At 43.1% G+C, this 14,968-nt stretch overlaps 1 protein-coding gene across 4 annotated transcripts in view; it reads right to left on the bottom strand.

The window, feature by feature from the left end:
* LOC121182550 (genetic suppressor element 1-like) overlaps positions 1–14,968 on the bottom strand; it is a 36,034-nt gene that overhangs the window by 15,914 nt on the left and 5,152 nt on the right. The window contains exon 1 of one of the 4 annotated variants that reach the window (XM_041039125.1): positions 9,070–9,197. The exons of 1 other annotated variant lie outside the window; for it this stretch is intronic. Coding sequence is in view for 1 of the 3 variants with exons in the window: in XM_041039123.1 (XP_040895057.1) it covers positions 7,983–8,031 (49 nt within the window). In the remaining 2 variants the exon portion in view is untranslated. Of the gene's footprint in view, positions 1–2,079; positions 2,143–7,982; positions 8,032–9,069; positions 9,198–14,968 lie in introns of those variants that run through there. 2 more of the 4 variants (XM_041039123.1, XM_041039126.1) reach the window with 2 other exon arrangements.

Here is a 14,968-nt window from a genome sequence, read left to right as displayed (position 1 = left end):
AGGAGGAGAGTAGGGAGAGAGATGTTATTTCATATGTTCAAATATAACAGGGAAAGTCCAGTTAGCAAAAGTGTGTGAGGCCTTTGTGAACCAATGAACATGATTTTCTCCTGTTTTTAAACTGATGGTTGTGATCTGAATTCTTTAGTAAGAAAAAGTATCAGTTTTCACACACAGTTGGTATCTCATTCATCTTGAATGAATCAAAGTTGTCATACACAAGCGCTGAAAGGGAATGGACAAGTGTGTGTTTGTGTGTGCCTATGTGCATGTGTGCGTTCCTTCCTTTGTTTCTGGACAGCCATAGTGAGTGTATATGCGTGGGTCAGCTCCACTAGAGATTGAGTGGAGGGAGTAGAGCTGTGTCAAATAGAGCGGTGACCCTAATAGCAAATCACACACATGAGTGCACACATGTCCATTTCCTCAAGGGAGCCAGTCAACACATCTTAAGACCTCAGGAGTGTCTACACGCAAACATTATCAGGAATCACTGCAGCTTTTACACCCTCACAAATGCGAGCATGTGCACACACAATTAAACGCGCACAGCCACTGACACAACTCACACCTATCGATCTACCAGACACACTTTGAGCAGACGTGGTTGGAGTAACCTTTGTCTTCACCCTGTACCCTCTTACTGACCCACTAATGTTAATTACAGCTGGAATTAGCCAGCAGCCCCCCCTGCCTGCTACAGCAATGACCTCATTACCACCACAACACACACAACCACCTTTCAAGCATACATACACTCACACTCACACTCACACTCACACACACACACAGACACACACACACATACCACAGGAGGAACAAACAAACAAACAAACAGCCAAAGCAGTGGACACACTCATGAAAAATTCATACATGCACATTGAACACCATTATTGAATGTTCTGCCCATCACATAGATGATTCTGAAGAAGTGAAAGAATAAAGGAAAGACAGATCTCAGAGTTTGTTAACTGATAGTGTAATAAATCTCATATTCACAGATGTTAAAGTAGATGTCCACTGTCTACCTGCCAGACTTCACACACGTGAGCGCAAGCATGCAGAGGGAGCTGTGGAGCGACAGAGCGAGAGAAGAAGATGCACGAAGGGGAGAGGAAATGAACAAAAGCCAGATCTTATAGAAAGTGAAAATGAAGTGGAGATTGGCAGAGGTTGCTATGTGAAATCATCGGAGAAAACCCTCAGAGAAATGTATCTGCAACCACTGCCACCACACTTCCTCTGCATGTGTCCAAAATATATAAAACCAACCATTAGAGCTAAACATCATCCAAGTTTAAAAAAGCTATTCCAGGCTTTATGACCCTGACAGCCAATGAGAAAGCCTCCTCAGTTTGTTACCTGCTATAGCAAAGCAACACAGACAGATAACAAATAATCTGTCATCCTACATAAATGCACTAAATGAAACAAATTGCATAACATGTAATGTATACAATTAACATGCATGCAGCTTCTGACATGACAGTATTTATACATGAGAGGATTATAGGATACACAAGACGTGTATCCTATAATCTTTTCTTATTTAACTTTTTCAATTACACTCATATTTTTTCATTTTCTTTTCTGTTTTCCTTTATTTCTTTGGCTTCACTTACATATTTACATGTCTCGTCAATGAAGCAAATTGAAATTGAAACAGAAAAGAGAGATGAAGAGAGTAAAAGCTCAGATCCTGACAGGCTGTGTGTGTCTATATCTCTGTCTCTGCTGAGCCCAGCAGTCAAGGGAGAGATGATAAGACAGTTTCTATCGACTCCTTCTCTCTCTCCCTCCCTCCCCTCTACTCTCTCACTCTTTCCTTCCCATCTCTCTTTCTCTGTCTTTCTCTCTCTCGTTTATCTCAGCATACTGGAGCTTATTTAACAAAAGCCAACACACATAATCTCCTCTCTGTTTGTTGCTTTCTTCCTTCCTTCTTTCTACAATCTTTTCTTACAGGCTGTTCCTCTGATATTTATCCATGTCATTCACACACGCACACACAAAGGCAAACACACACATACTAACATATGCATGTGCACATAATTCAGACATGCAAACAGACACACTCACCCTCCCGCTCACTGTTCTCCTCCTGCTCGTCGTCTTTCTGCTCCTCTGTGAGACTCTTTCTCTCTCCCTCTCAGCCTTGCAGCTGCTACGTGGTCACGTGACCTCTTTTCGATCCACCCCCCACCCCCTACCCCACCACCACCCCTCCTCCTCTTCCTCTTCTCCATCCACCGCCCCCCTCCTCCTCCTTCCCCTCCCTCTCCATCTACCAACCTCTCCATCCTACCTCCTCTTTTCTTTCTCACTCTTTTTATCTTTCCATTTTCTCTCCTTAGCTGTCCCTTTGCTCTCACTCTTTCTCTCTCAAACTGTGCTCTGTCGTTTTCTTTTCTCCCTTCATTCTTCATCCTTCCTCCTTTTGGCTCTCACTCCTGGGAGGGTGGCAGTGGTGGCTAAGAGGTGGGGGTGTAGAAGGAGGGGGGTTTAGGGGGATGACAGGGAGGGTGGGTGTGTGGTTTGAGCTGTGTGTGTGTGTGGCAGAGGCTAATGTTAACCCTCCATCCATCACTCTGTCTCTCTGCTAGTCAGCTCAGTCTGCTTTGGGGACAGGAGCGAGTTCATTGGGGTGGGGGGTGAGGGGTTGCTGACAGTGACCTTTCACCTTTTACCCTACATACAAATTAAGATATTTAACTCCCTCAAAGGACCTTTTTTTAAAAAAAAAAAAAAAAGTGATGACTGAATGAGTAAACACGACTAAAAGCCCATGCTAGCTGTAATGTTCACTGGATCATTGGACACAAAAAAAGTGTTGGATGGAGGAAAAATGGAGAGACAGCATTGCTATTCATATCAATACTGGGTCAAAAAGTATAATTTTGGTCTGAAGATGGCGCTGGTGGAAATCCATATTGTTACAGAAAACAAAAGCATTTATGCACAGTTGCCCTTTTGAGTCTCACGTGTCTGTGGGGCTCCTCTGTGCGCTCAGCTGAATGCTAGTATTAGTATGCTAACATGTTTACAGTTGCCATGTTACAGACAAGCTAACGTACAGACATTACTACAAAAACGCTAACACGTAGCACGTTAGCAGTGATGTCAAACCACAGCTATGTTTATGTTCAGACTGAACAGGTGATTTAACTGCATCGAAAGTCAATAAAAAGAAAAAGACATGGGAGAAGTGGGCAGATAGGAAGTGCAAATTGAAAATGTTTCAACTTTTGCAAAAATTTACTCTAATACATAAGCGTCCAGAGACAAGAAGAAAAAACAGAAACACACCTTGACACCAATAACAGACAGAACAGTAGTCCTATTTTGAGACCAGTACTGTTTTAGCTGTGTGTGTGTTTGTGAAACACACTCCAAAACACACTCCAAAACAGGCAATCTTCGCTCACACATTATTAGCGAGCAGGTTGTTAGCTAGATAACAGTAACAGCTCATCACAGTTGGTACATCAATGGCTTGGGGTCAATTGAGCAAAGGAGCATAAAAACACTCAAAAATAAATATTTTACAGTACACGCAATATGAAATTGGAACATACCTTCATGCTCAGCTCTCTATTGTCAGACTATCTGTAGCCTCAGAGTATTTGGGCTCAGCCATGAGTTTATTGCAGACAGCATCATGCTATTATATTTACAGCTGGCACGTTTTGATATGCATGTTAGCATGTTAATTCATACAGTGTGTTACAGATGAGCTAACATGCAGCAGCTATACACATACTGACATTAAACACGTTAGCATTAATTCAAACTGGGGTTATTAGTTATTGGTCATTATTTTTTAATCTATTCTGTCATAAACTATAGGGTTGGACAAGGGTTAACTCTGAAGTGCTGGTAGCACTACATGAAAAAATTAGTTGATCACCAAAGTTGTTATGCGTCATCCTCAGGGAGCCATTGCTGTCTATGCAAAATTTTGTTGCACTCCATCCAATTTTTCCAATATTTCTCTCCAGACCAAAATGTTAGACTCACCAACAGTTGATCCATCAACCAACTGACTGTTCCTGTAGAGCCCCACTGCTATTACAGCTAAAAATAAGCATCACAAACAAGTTTGCCAAAATGGAAATTACATCCGGGCGTGTCTCCACTCATCCGTACACACACACACCTACATACACAATCGCACTCTGCTCAGCATGAAGTAAGTGACATAGGACATGTTAAAACCTGTCTCTTTAACACCTTTTGTTCATGTCTCTCTCTCCCTCTCTTTTACTTTCACTCTCTCTCCCAAACACACAAAAACAGACACAAACACAGGGGGGCTGTGAGGACAGCAGGGGGGACCTGCTCTGCCCTATCAGCTCATTAAAAAAAGCACAATGTCTGTGTGTGTGTGTGTGCGCGCGTGTGTGTGTGAGCAGGGATGAGTGATTAGGATAGAAGAAGAGGTTGTAACACACTACCTACTCATTAACCCTCATCACACAGGCATGTCTGAGTGTGTGTGTGTGTTCCTGTGTCAGCTATGTTAACACTTAGACATTAAATTGACTATCCTCATTTGTGTTTATGAACAGTTACCTAACCTTAGACCAATAATGAGTGCGCACACGAACACAGACACACATACATACACACACTCAAAGTCTTAACACAAAAACATGCTCTATTTAAGTTTTAAGACACTATTACTTTGGCTCCTACAGCTGATAGTAATCGCAACAACAGCTACTGTTGCTGTTACAATAGCTGGCAGACTTTTTCAAATTCTTCTGACAAGCATACACACACACACACAGACAAAGAGAGAGGGGAGAAGGAGAGAGAGAGAGAAGGAGAGAGAGAGAGGGAGGAAAAGTAGCCAAATGTTTTACAGCCTCTTAAACTTGTCTGTAATAGCAGTCAGAGTGGCGTCAACACAGCAGTCTCCAGGGTTACTCCAGGGGCTGCTAAATGGCTTTACTAGCTCCAGTCACTCTGCAGCTCGCACAGAAACACTTAACACTTCCTTACAATCCATAAACAACGAACACACTCTCCCGCTCCAGCATCTCACACACTCACAAACACATGAATAGGCAAGCAAATTAACAGAAACGTCAGAAAAATGACACAAGACAGAACAATGACATCAACAAAAACACGCATAATGTTAGGTAAGCTGTCTGTGTAAAGATAGGCACATCCACAATTAGCTGACTCAGGATTCGGGCAGTGTGCGTCACAAAACATATGCATGTGACTCCTGGGGACCAAACAGCCAGAATGCATTTATGGTCCTGGGATAAATGGAGCAGAAAAACCACATACTGTAATAACCAACACCTCCAGCAAAAAAAACAAACAAACAGGAAGCACATCCAAAGACACGCTGGAGCAGTGAATAGGTAGCACACAGCTACAATGCAGAAAGTGTGACAAGTGTAGCAGTCATTACTCAATTTTATATTAAACAGTGCATCCGCCAGAGCAGAGCCATGTTTACTGCACGATCATAACAGAGTTGAGAAGTTAGTGAAAGGTCTATAAATTATCACAGCTACAGCTTAGAGCAGAAATATGGCCTGTCAGCAAAGACAGGATGGCTACATCAGAAAGGCTTCTCTTCTCTTCTCTCCTTCCTTAAACACAGGCCTTCACTTCCCCCACCTCCTGGCTGCAAGGCACTTTTCCTCTTTCAGTGACCCCTTCTCCATTTCTCTAATCAGTGTACTTGTCTATGAGCATCTTGTCACTGTCTGTCAGACGCAGAAAGCAGAAAATATAAATAGCAGCTGTTTTGGGACCCCTTACACTTTTCTCTATCTGACCGTGTTATCGTTTCTTTGCCTTGTCATCTGCTCCTCACTATCTCTTTTTCAGTCTCCTACCACTCACTCGACAGCCTCTCCCATCACGTCGGCTGCATTTCTGTTTTTCCCCTCTGTGTCATCGATCTCCACTGCAGCGTGTGGCTCAGTCTCGCCTCTCTCTGATACGGAGATGATGCAAAAAGATAAAACAATCTGAAGCAAACCAATCTCACTCTGTCTCAGTTTGTTTTCGGCGCCTGGCTGCGTCTGACTCCTGCCCGTGGGTTTTTATTTGGTGTGTGTGTGTGTGCGTGTGTGTTCAGCACTGGTGGAGGTGTACACAGAGGGTCGTGTCAGACAGTTGACAGCCACAGTTCCTCCTCCTCCTCTGGCCTGAGGCCGGCTCTGCTCACCAGGTGCCGACACCGCGGTGGCTAGACCTCAACCATCTGAACAAACATGAGGGTGGGGGAGAACACACGCAGACACACTCTCATTGCACAAAGGTGTATGAAGACACACAGACTGGTCTGTCAGGCAGGTGCTGGATAAGTATAAAGTGCAAGGTATAATTAATGTGTGTACTGCCTGCAAAACAACTGTCGCTGTAGTAAACAATGATGTTAATGTTGAATGAGATATTCAAAGTGCATTCTGGGTCAGCAAATCAGAGCAGAGCCGAAACTGTTGTCTCTAAGAAAATTGAGTCTACAAATTTTATGGGATTGTTTCCTTGTACATTATCACTGTTTAGATTAGACAAAAGCAATAAGGAAAACAGCCCTGGTTGTTGATTTATTTCTGTCATCACCTCTGTCTTGTGTGACAACTTGAATACATGCCATTTGGCTGTCAGCTGTATCTCTGGCGTTTGTTCTTGTGACTGAAACACGAGCTTATAATGACTTTAACAAAGTAATTTACTTTGTGCTTCCATGTTGTACACATCCAACTCTTCCTTCCTATGTTTTTTCAAAATGTCGAAGGTGCAGATGATGCTATTTAGATTAATTCCATAGCATATGGGAATCTTAAGTAGGACTGCAACTAATGATCACTTTCATTACCAATGAATCTACCGATGTAAATTAAATTATGTAAAAAATGTCTGAAAACTGTAAAAAATGTCCATCCCAGGTTCCAAGAAATTCGAGCTGATGTCTTAAAATGTCTAAACCAATTAATTGATCATTATAATTGCTGCTGATTAATGAATTTTTTTCTGTTTACTGACTCACTGATTAATCGTTTGCGCTCTAATCTTCAGTAATCCTGGAAGATATCTGAGGATATCACATTTGAGGTATCACAAAAAAAACAACAAAAAAACAAGATGATCCTACAGGTGTAGGACAGGTTTAGGACCAGGATTAAATTAATACTATATTTAGGGCTGTTAACTACTGATTATTATGTTGATTAATATGGTATTTTTTAATGGCTCTAAATGGCTCTGATCTGATACGTACACCAACTGCTGTTTCCAAGGGCTGATCTAAAGTCTCATGACAACTTGCAAACCTAATCTGCAGATGAAGATATGGTATTATCAAAAGCTCCAGAACAGCTACTAATGGAGTTTGTGGTTTACAAGGTCAAGAAAATCATTTGGACTATTCCTCAGTATGTCTCGTTTTGTCCAAAGATTAGTCCAAAACTAAGTCAGGGTCCACACTTTTTGTATTAACAACGATAATAAAAAAAAGAAGAAAGCAGAAACAGGGGAAAGCATTAACTGACTGTACACATTTTCAGCTCTAATGTTACTGAAACAAAAGGGGCTAGAAAGTATCAGAGTAAGATCCCACAATTATTTACATATTGAGTAACCTACAAAAAACACACTACCAGAGGAATATTACGGTGCTAAATGTTTCTACAATCTTAATAATTCACAGACCGTTAAATACACCAAACTTTTTATAATTTAAAGAAATGGACAGTGAGGCCATAAGGGGGTGTATAAGTTACTGTGTTTACAGTAACTGTATGACAAGGAGGTAATTAAAGAGATTGGAGGTTTACTCAGTAACCCCTGCTGAGCAGCTGGTCTACGGCAGGTCAGGAGCAGCACATGGCGCATGGAGCGAGCGTGTGTGTGTGTGTGTGTGTGTGTGTGTGTGTGTGTGTGTGTGTGTGTGTGTGTGTGAGAGTGTGTGTGTGCGTGTGTTGAACTCCACCTGCGGGCTGTGTACACACACAAAAGCGACGTGATCCGCTTGACTGCTGCTAATGCGCCCAGCGGCATCTATCTCAGCCAAACAATACAGCCGCTGTTAAAGGTCCCGGATTAAAGAGCGACTCCTCTAACTCCCATGGGTCCTGTGTGACAAATCATCCCGGGGAAACTGGGTGACACACACCACAGTGTTTCTGGTCTGTCTTCCTGTCCGTTAAGTTTACCAGGGGCAAACAGGAACGCTGTTTGATCAGCGACAAGTTTGGCCAGAAAGATAGCATAACAAGGAACCACCGACACCTTCACAAGCCTCACCTTCCGCAGCTGCCTCAAGGCACCCATTGTTAGCTAGACGAAACAGGAAGTGGATCAGTCAAGTGTAAAAATAAGAGCACGCAATGTTACCTAAGCGGAGATTTGCTTAAAAATACAAAATTTTCTGAAGTAAGGGAGTCATTGGGTTTGCCTGCGCTTGACCGTTCCTTTCCTTACATTACGACTTTTGGCCCTATCGTAAATTGCTGTGATTGCTGTGTTAATGTCACTTTATTTTGAAAGCGATAACCAGAAGTTGTTTTCTCCTTCTGACGTCAAGTTCAACCACTTTATCTGCTTGCATTTAACCGACTGATTCAATCACACTGCACACTGTTAGCCCATAGTCATAGATCTGCAGTTTATCTAAAAATAGCCTCAATTAAAAATACAATTTTACTTCCTCCCTTAACTTCCTATAAGGTGAGGTCGTCAAAAATTATGAAATGTAGGCTACAAAGAGAGAATATAACTGCCCACAAACGTAAAAAGCGCGACCATTGCAGCCATAACACAGAAGAATGTCATAAAGTCAGTCACTGTTGACTTATGCAAAGTTGAGCCCTCACAGAAAAGGGATATTGTAGGTTTTTTAAAAATGGAAGCTCTAAGGTCATGAGATAAAGTCACCACTCAGCACCACAGACGACATCAATTCAGTGCTCATTCGACTCAGTGTTAACTTTGAAACCAGTAAATACACGTAAATGAGACCTTAATATTCACTCCACGCTACAACAAAGAATAACTTCAGACATTTTGTACTAAAACAACAGAAAACACACAACTTACCGCCTCACCAGAGAAAAGAAAATCCACGATTTTTGCGCATCCTTATGTCGATAAATTACAGCCGGTCTGAGTGCAGCAATATACTGTGCGATCCCCTCCTCCCCGATAGCAGCACAACACACACGGAGATGTGGGAAGGAGAAGGACAACACGTTAACTGTCCTCAGGGGGAGAGAGAGAGAGAGAGAGAGAGAGAGAGAGAGAGCGAGAGAGTGAGAGAGAGAGAGGCGGGGTATCAGAGGAGGAGGGGAGGAGGAGGAGGAGGGGGGGTGGTGAGCACCTGCTCCTCTGATGCTCCCTGGAGAGATGGAGGGATGGATGGAGAGAGGGAAGATGTGGCCCCAGACTGCTGATACCTCAAAGCCTGGACATGTTTACTGTCCACTGGAGACAGACAGATCAGTTCAAGCCAGCTCCTGCTGCTGCTACACTCACACTGTACAGAGGAATACACGGGCCAGTTCAACTCCTAATACATCTATACTGCTAGTGCCACTACTACTACTACAATAGTAATAGAGGTATTTAATCAGTGGATTTATTTTTAATTCAATAAAAGTGTATTGGCACTGTAGAGCCTGACCAGTGCTGGATTCTTAAGGCATATCACTATCTTTGGTAATTCCGTTCTGCAGTTTCTTGTCACCTATCAGGCAACACATATCTCAAACCAGTATATCTGTGATAAGGTCATTTTGGCAAATTTAGCAAACAGCAGATTTATCTGTCGGTGCGCAAAAGTATGAAGTGTGAAGTATGAAGTTACAAACATCTTTATTAATATTCAGCTGTCATCATTGTGCTATAAGCTCACTCAGCCTGCTTCATTTAGTCTAATATTTCAACATGTCCCCTGGGCCTTCTCTCTCTCTGTCTCCCTGTCTGTCTGTTTCTTTGGTCGTTCATCCCTTCATCTCCCCATCCCTCTCTCCTCGTCTCCCAAGCAGCTGCTCCACTTTGCAGCTATTTAACAGCTGTTTTGCATTGATTTGCGCTTCCGAGTGCAGATTTCTACCTTGTCCGTCCTCCTCTTCCCTCTCACTTTTTGTTTCTCCCCCTCTCCTTCCTCTCTTCCTCTTGCATTTCTAAGATGCCAGACACACAGTAACACCAAACAGCCTTGATGTTTTCCTCAATGAATAGACTGTCTCCTTCAAGTCTTTCTCTGAGATCCATTCAGTGATGAAAGAAGCACACACACAGGCATGCATAAACACAAACTGATATGCATACACCCTAATAGACACACATTTGTACATTCACGGACACACACACACACGCACCAAGATTAGCAGCCCCCTACTTCCTTACTTTTCTCTCTATGGAAACAACAAGTACTGAAGGAAGCAACGAAAAAGAAAAGAAAAAAGTGAGGCTCCACTATAATCCCCAAATCCCTCTCTCGTACTCAAACCTACACAAGAGAAAAGAGGGGGAGTGAATGAGAACTGTGTGTATGTGTGCGTGTGTGCATGTGTGTGTGTGTGTGTCTGTGGAGACTAGTGTAGCCTGACATGATTTATGGTTTGGCTGTGCGCTGCAGGCAGGCACTCTCAGTTTTCTCTGAGGTGGGTGTCTCACCTCCATCCTTTGTGACCTATACAGGTTGTACTGTGTGTGTGTGTGTGTGTGTGTGCGTGTGTGTGTGTGTGTGTGTGTGTGTGAGGGAAAGATAACCTGTAAAATGTACAGTGTGTGTACAACTGCAGGTGCATGAAAGAGAGGCTAAACCTTCTGATCCAACATGTGCTGCTCTGTGTGTTTTTCTGAGTGTTTGTGTGCAGTGTTGGGGTCAAAGCGCACAGCGGTGTGTATCCTCCGGGTGGGTTATACTTGGCAGTGGACTGTAGGATCCCCCATTAAGTAGCGTGTAAAAGAGGCCAAGCACAGAGGCCATTATGAACTCCAGCAGTAATAGCTCCAGGAATCTTACTGCCTCTGGAGACCTGGTCATTAGCCTATTCCTCTCTCATAAAGCCCTCTATCCATCACACACGCAAGCATACACACATTTGTATGCACAAACACACAAGTACATACACACTTTGTCTCTGTCTCCGGCTCTCTTTCTTGCTCTCCGTCTATTCATCTATAGCAAAGAAGAGTGTAGAGCTGGGGATACTGCTAGGAGAACAATCCACCAAGACATCCACAGATGTCTTTGAAAACAGATGCACTTGCTCGCACATAAACACACACACACACACACAGATGCTCATTTACAAAAGCAGCGAGGCATAATATCAGCCATGAACCCAAACCCCTGATTATTTAAATGTATTCCTCCTTCCCCATCCAGTGAAAGTGAGACGCTGTAGCAGCCTGTTAGCTCTGGTCAGGTAGGAGATTACAAACAGAAACACTGTCACATACAATGCTGCTACGTGGCTGGACAAGCATTATAATGGCAACTAAACCCACCCTCTGAGCATTCACGCAAACACACACACACACAGGCACACGGACACAGACGTACATGTCCATACACATACACTGTGTGGCAAGATTTATTGGCAATTCAGACAAACTGCAGGGGCAACAAGGAGGTGAGTACACTCCATATCCTCAGGCAGCTGTACACACACACACATACTGTACAGCGTATTCACAATCCCCATGCAAAGCAGTGTGCAGAAACATACACACACATATACACACACACAAAGCAGAGCAGATTCACCACTGTTTCACTAAACACACACACGTTGCATGTTTACTCTCACTTGTGCACACACACACATAAGTTCACACCCTCAAAGTACACAGACCTTAGACAGTAATTATATAGGTGTGTGCATGGACACACACGCACACACGCACAGGTACATTGTGTACCAGCACACACAAAGCAGAAGGAGTCCAGAGAGAAGAGATACCTGGGGATGGAGACACATTGGCAAAGGTAATACTGGAGTCAGTCACACACACACACACATACACACACGCACACAGTGCTGTAAAGATAAGCACTAATCCTGTTTATTACCTCCTCCCTCTCTGCACTCTCCCTCTCTTTTTCATTTTATCTCTCTCTCATTTTCTCCCTCTCTCTTCCCTCTTCTCTTATTTTTCCTGTCTCTCCTCCTCAAGCCTATTTCAGCAGCGGGCACACACACACGCGCGCACACACACACACACACATTTCATGCACACATAACACAAGCGCTCACATTGTCAGTTTACTCCTGTGATGTTTGTTGGCCTGGGGCTGAGACGAGGAAACAGGGAGGGGAGTGTTGATGTCTGCTGCTCTTTTCCAGCTCCAGCTCTGTTCACGTCCTGCAGAGAGAATTACCTTCCCTTTGTCTGTGTAAAGGGGCTGCTGCCTTTACCATCTGTGCAGCAGATACAGTGGCAGGTGTGAGTGTGTGTGTGTGAATGTGTGTGTGCGCGCATGTGTGTGTTTCTGTACAACTATACTTCTATAATCTTCAAAAATAAAGACATTTCACAGGATCTGATGTTTTTAATGGGGCATTTGGGGAGTTAAGAGTTGGGACTGAGGTTTAAGGTCACAGGTGAGGTAAGTTCAGGGGTTAATTTAAGGTTGTCACAATTCTAATGATGCAAATGTTAATGCTGACAAAGTCAAGGGCCATTTAGGGACTTTTCTGGTGCTTTCAACCATTTGGAGTTTGCTCATTTGTAATGAAATTTATATGATTTAAATTTTTTAGCTCAAAGTCCATTCAATATCTCTACAGGAGTTTTTGCTCATATCACATGAGCTTCATCAGAAGATGGAGTTTGCTCAGTTAATGAAATTTTACATATTAAAAGTTTTTTGAAATGTAAATAATTTTTGGATCGTAACATGTAAATGTTGGTGTTACTTTACTGAGTTTCATTTTAGGTCTAATTTGGATTATATGTGTGTTTTTTGGATGAGATTAGATATGTATGGTCATTTTTCTCTCGTGTGTTGAGCTTGTAATCACATGATTTGACTCATCAAGTTTTCCGTAGTAAGACATGAGCCCAGAGAAGCATATATGCAAAATGTTTCCACTTGCAGGGAATGTTTGAATGAATATGTTGTTTGAATAAAGTTTGAATGTTTGAATAAAGTTTGGGTTTTAAGCAACAACAAAGCTCTATGGCACAAGGGAATAAGATACATACAGGCATTGGCTACACCGGCAAGATCAATTCATCTGTGGTTTTGATTTCATGGAATTTGGAGTCTATAAAGAAATGGAGAATATCACCAGACTTGGCCTTTCAGTTTGTCTAGATCTGAATGTTTGATGTGCGGCATGTCCGTTATTCATTTTCGATTAGTGTGTATAAGTGTGTTTGGTTTTGAATTGTCTTATGGGAACAAACTTGAAAGAAAAAACACTAAATCAAGCATTACATTACAACCGAAGGGATCAGGAACTTGTGGGTGAACTCTTCAACAGATTAAACATCCAGACAATCACACATTTCTTTCTTTCATCCTTTTTGCTCTTTGCATTTTTCTAATTCTCCTCCTCCTCATCCTCTCAGCCATCTCCCTCACCATATGTTATTTCCTCCACCTTCCTCTCAAAGTGTCCTCATTCCTTCATCCCTTCTTTCTCACTCCTCCCCTCTTATCCTTCTCTTTCCCCTCTTTTTCTCACCTCTTTCTCTCCTCCATTTGTGTTCTCTCTCTCGTAATGTTTTGCCTCCTCCTCTCCCTTTCTCTCTCCAGATGGGTGGCAGAGAGTAGCAGCTTGCTGTGGTCAGGCCAATTATTTACATAATTATGATCTCCCACTTAACCACATGATCCCTTACCTGGGCGTGGGCAATTAAAGCCAGCATCATTATGCAGATTATGCAAATACAGTCAGAAGCGGAACAAGGTGGCGAGAGATCACACATGAGCAAACACGTGCCCTGTAACCGTGTGTGTGTGCGCTGTTGATGTGTGTGTCAGAGGGTATATATGTGTGCAACAGAATGTGGGACATATTTGACATTATCCTAATTTGTTTATCCTATTTTTTCTTCCTTGTGCCACTTACTATCCACAAAAAGTCTAAGGGCTCTGTTTTAACAATCTAATTGCATAGAGCAAGTGCATTTAGGGCGTGCCCGAATCCACTTGCGCTAGTTTAATGGCGGAAAAAAAGAGTCACAGTGCCAGGCACATGGTTCAAAAGGGTTGCACTCAGTCTCCTAATTAATCATGGATGTGTTTTGGGCATTTTAAGAAAAAGATCTGCTGGTTACTGCTGAGACAGAATTAGATGCACAGAGAGGAGAAGGGTTAATGAGTTGGAGAGGAGAGGACGGTAAGTCACCCTGTTTGTGTGTGTGTGTGTGTGTGTGTGTGCGTGCGTGGTCACATGTGCAAGTTCACACAAACCTGCTAACATGGTGCGGCCAGGTGGCAGACAGAGCCATGCCCATGGGTAATCAACAGGCTCTTCAGTGAAGCGACATCACTGTGTGTGCGTGTGTGTGTGTGTATGTGTGAGAGGAGCATACCCCTCCCGGCTGGAGCACTGTGGCACCTCACAAGCGAGACATGTGCAAACACACATCTGCATTATGAAGCATACATGCCCTGTCTGACGGTAACTGCCATCTAACTGCTGTTAACCAGCTCTCCAGCCCAGAGCAGAGAGGCTCCTCCCACACACACACACACACACACACACAAATTCACTGCACATGCGCATGCACATACACACTGACACATTCAATCAATTATGTTTTGACATGGTTCATGAACATGCAGATGGTACAGAACCAGCGGGGGCAGAGCACTGAGTGTCTGAGTACTCTCTCTCTCTGCCCCTCTCTCTCTCTCCGTCCTGTAGATGTATATGTGTTTGCCTGTGTGTGTATGCGTGTGTGTGTGTGTGTTAAGGAGTTCACCTCCCCGTAAAAGATATTAATGCCGGCAAATTTTAGCTGCTGTATT

The sequence above is a fragment of the Toxotes jaculatrix genome, chromosome 5, assembly GCF_017976425.1.
Source record: "Toxotes jaculatrix isolate fToxJac2 chromosome 5, fToxJac2.pri, whole genome shotgun sequence".
NCBI lineage: Eukaryota > Metazoa > Chordata > Actinopteri > Toxotidae > Toxotes > Toxotes jaculatrix.
This window is presented reverse-complemented; position numbering and strand designations above follow the sequence as displayed.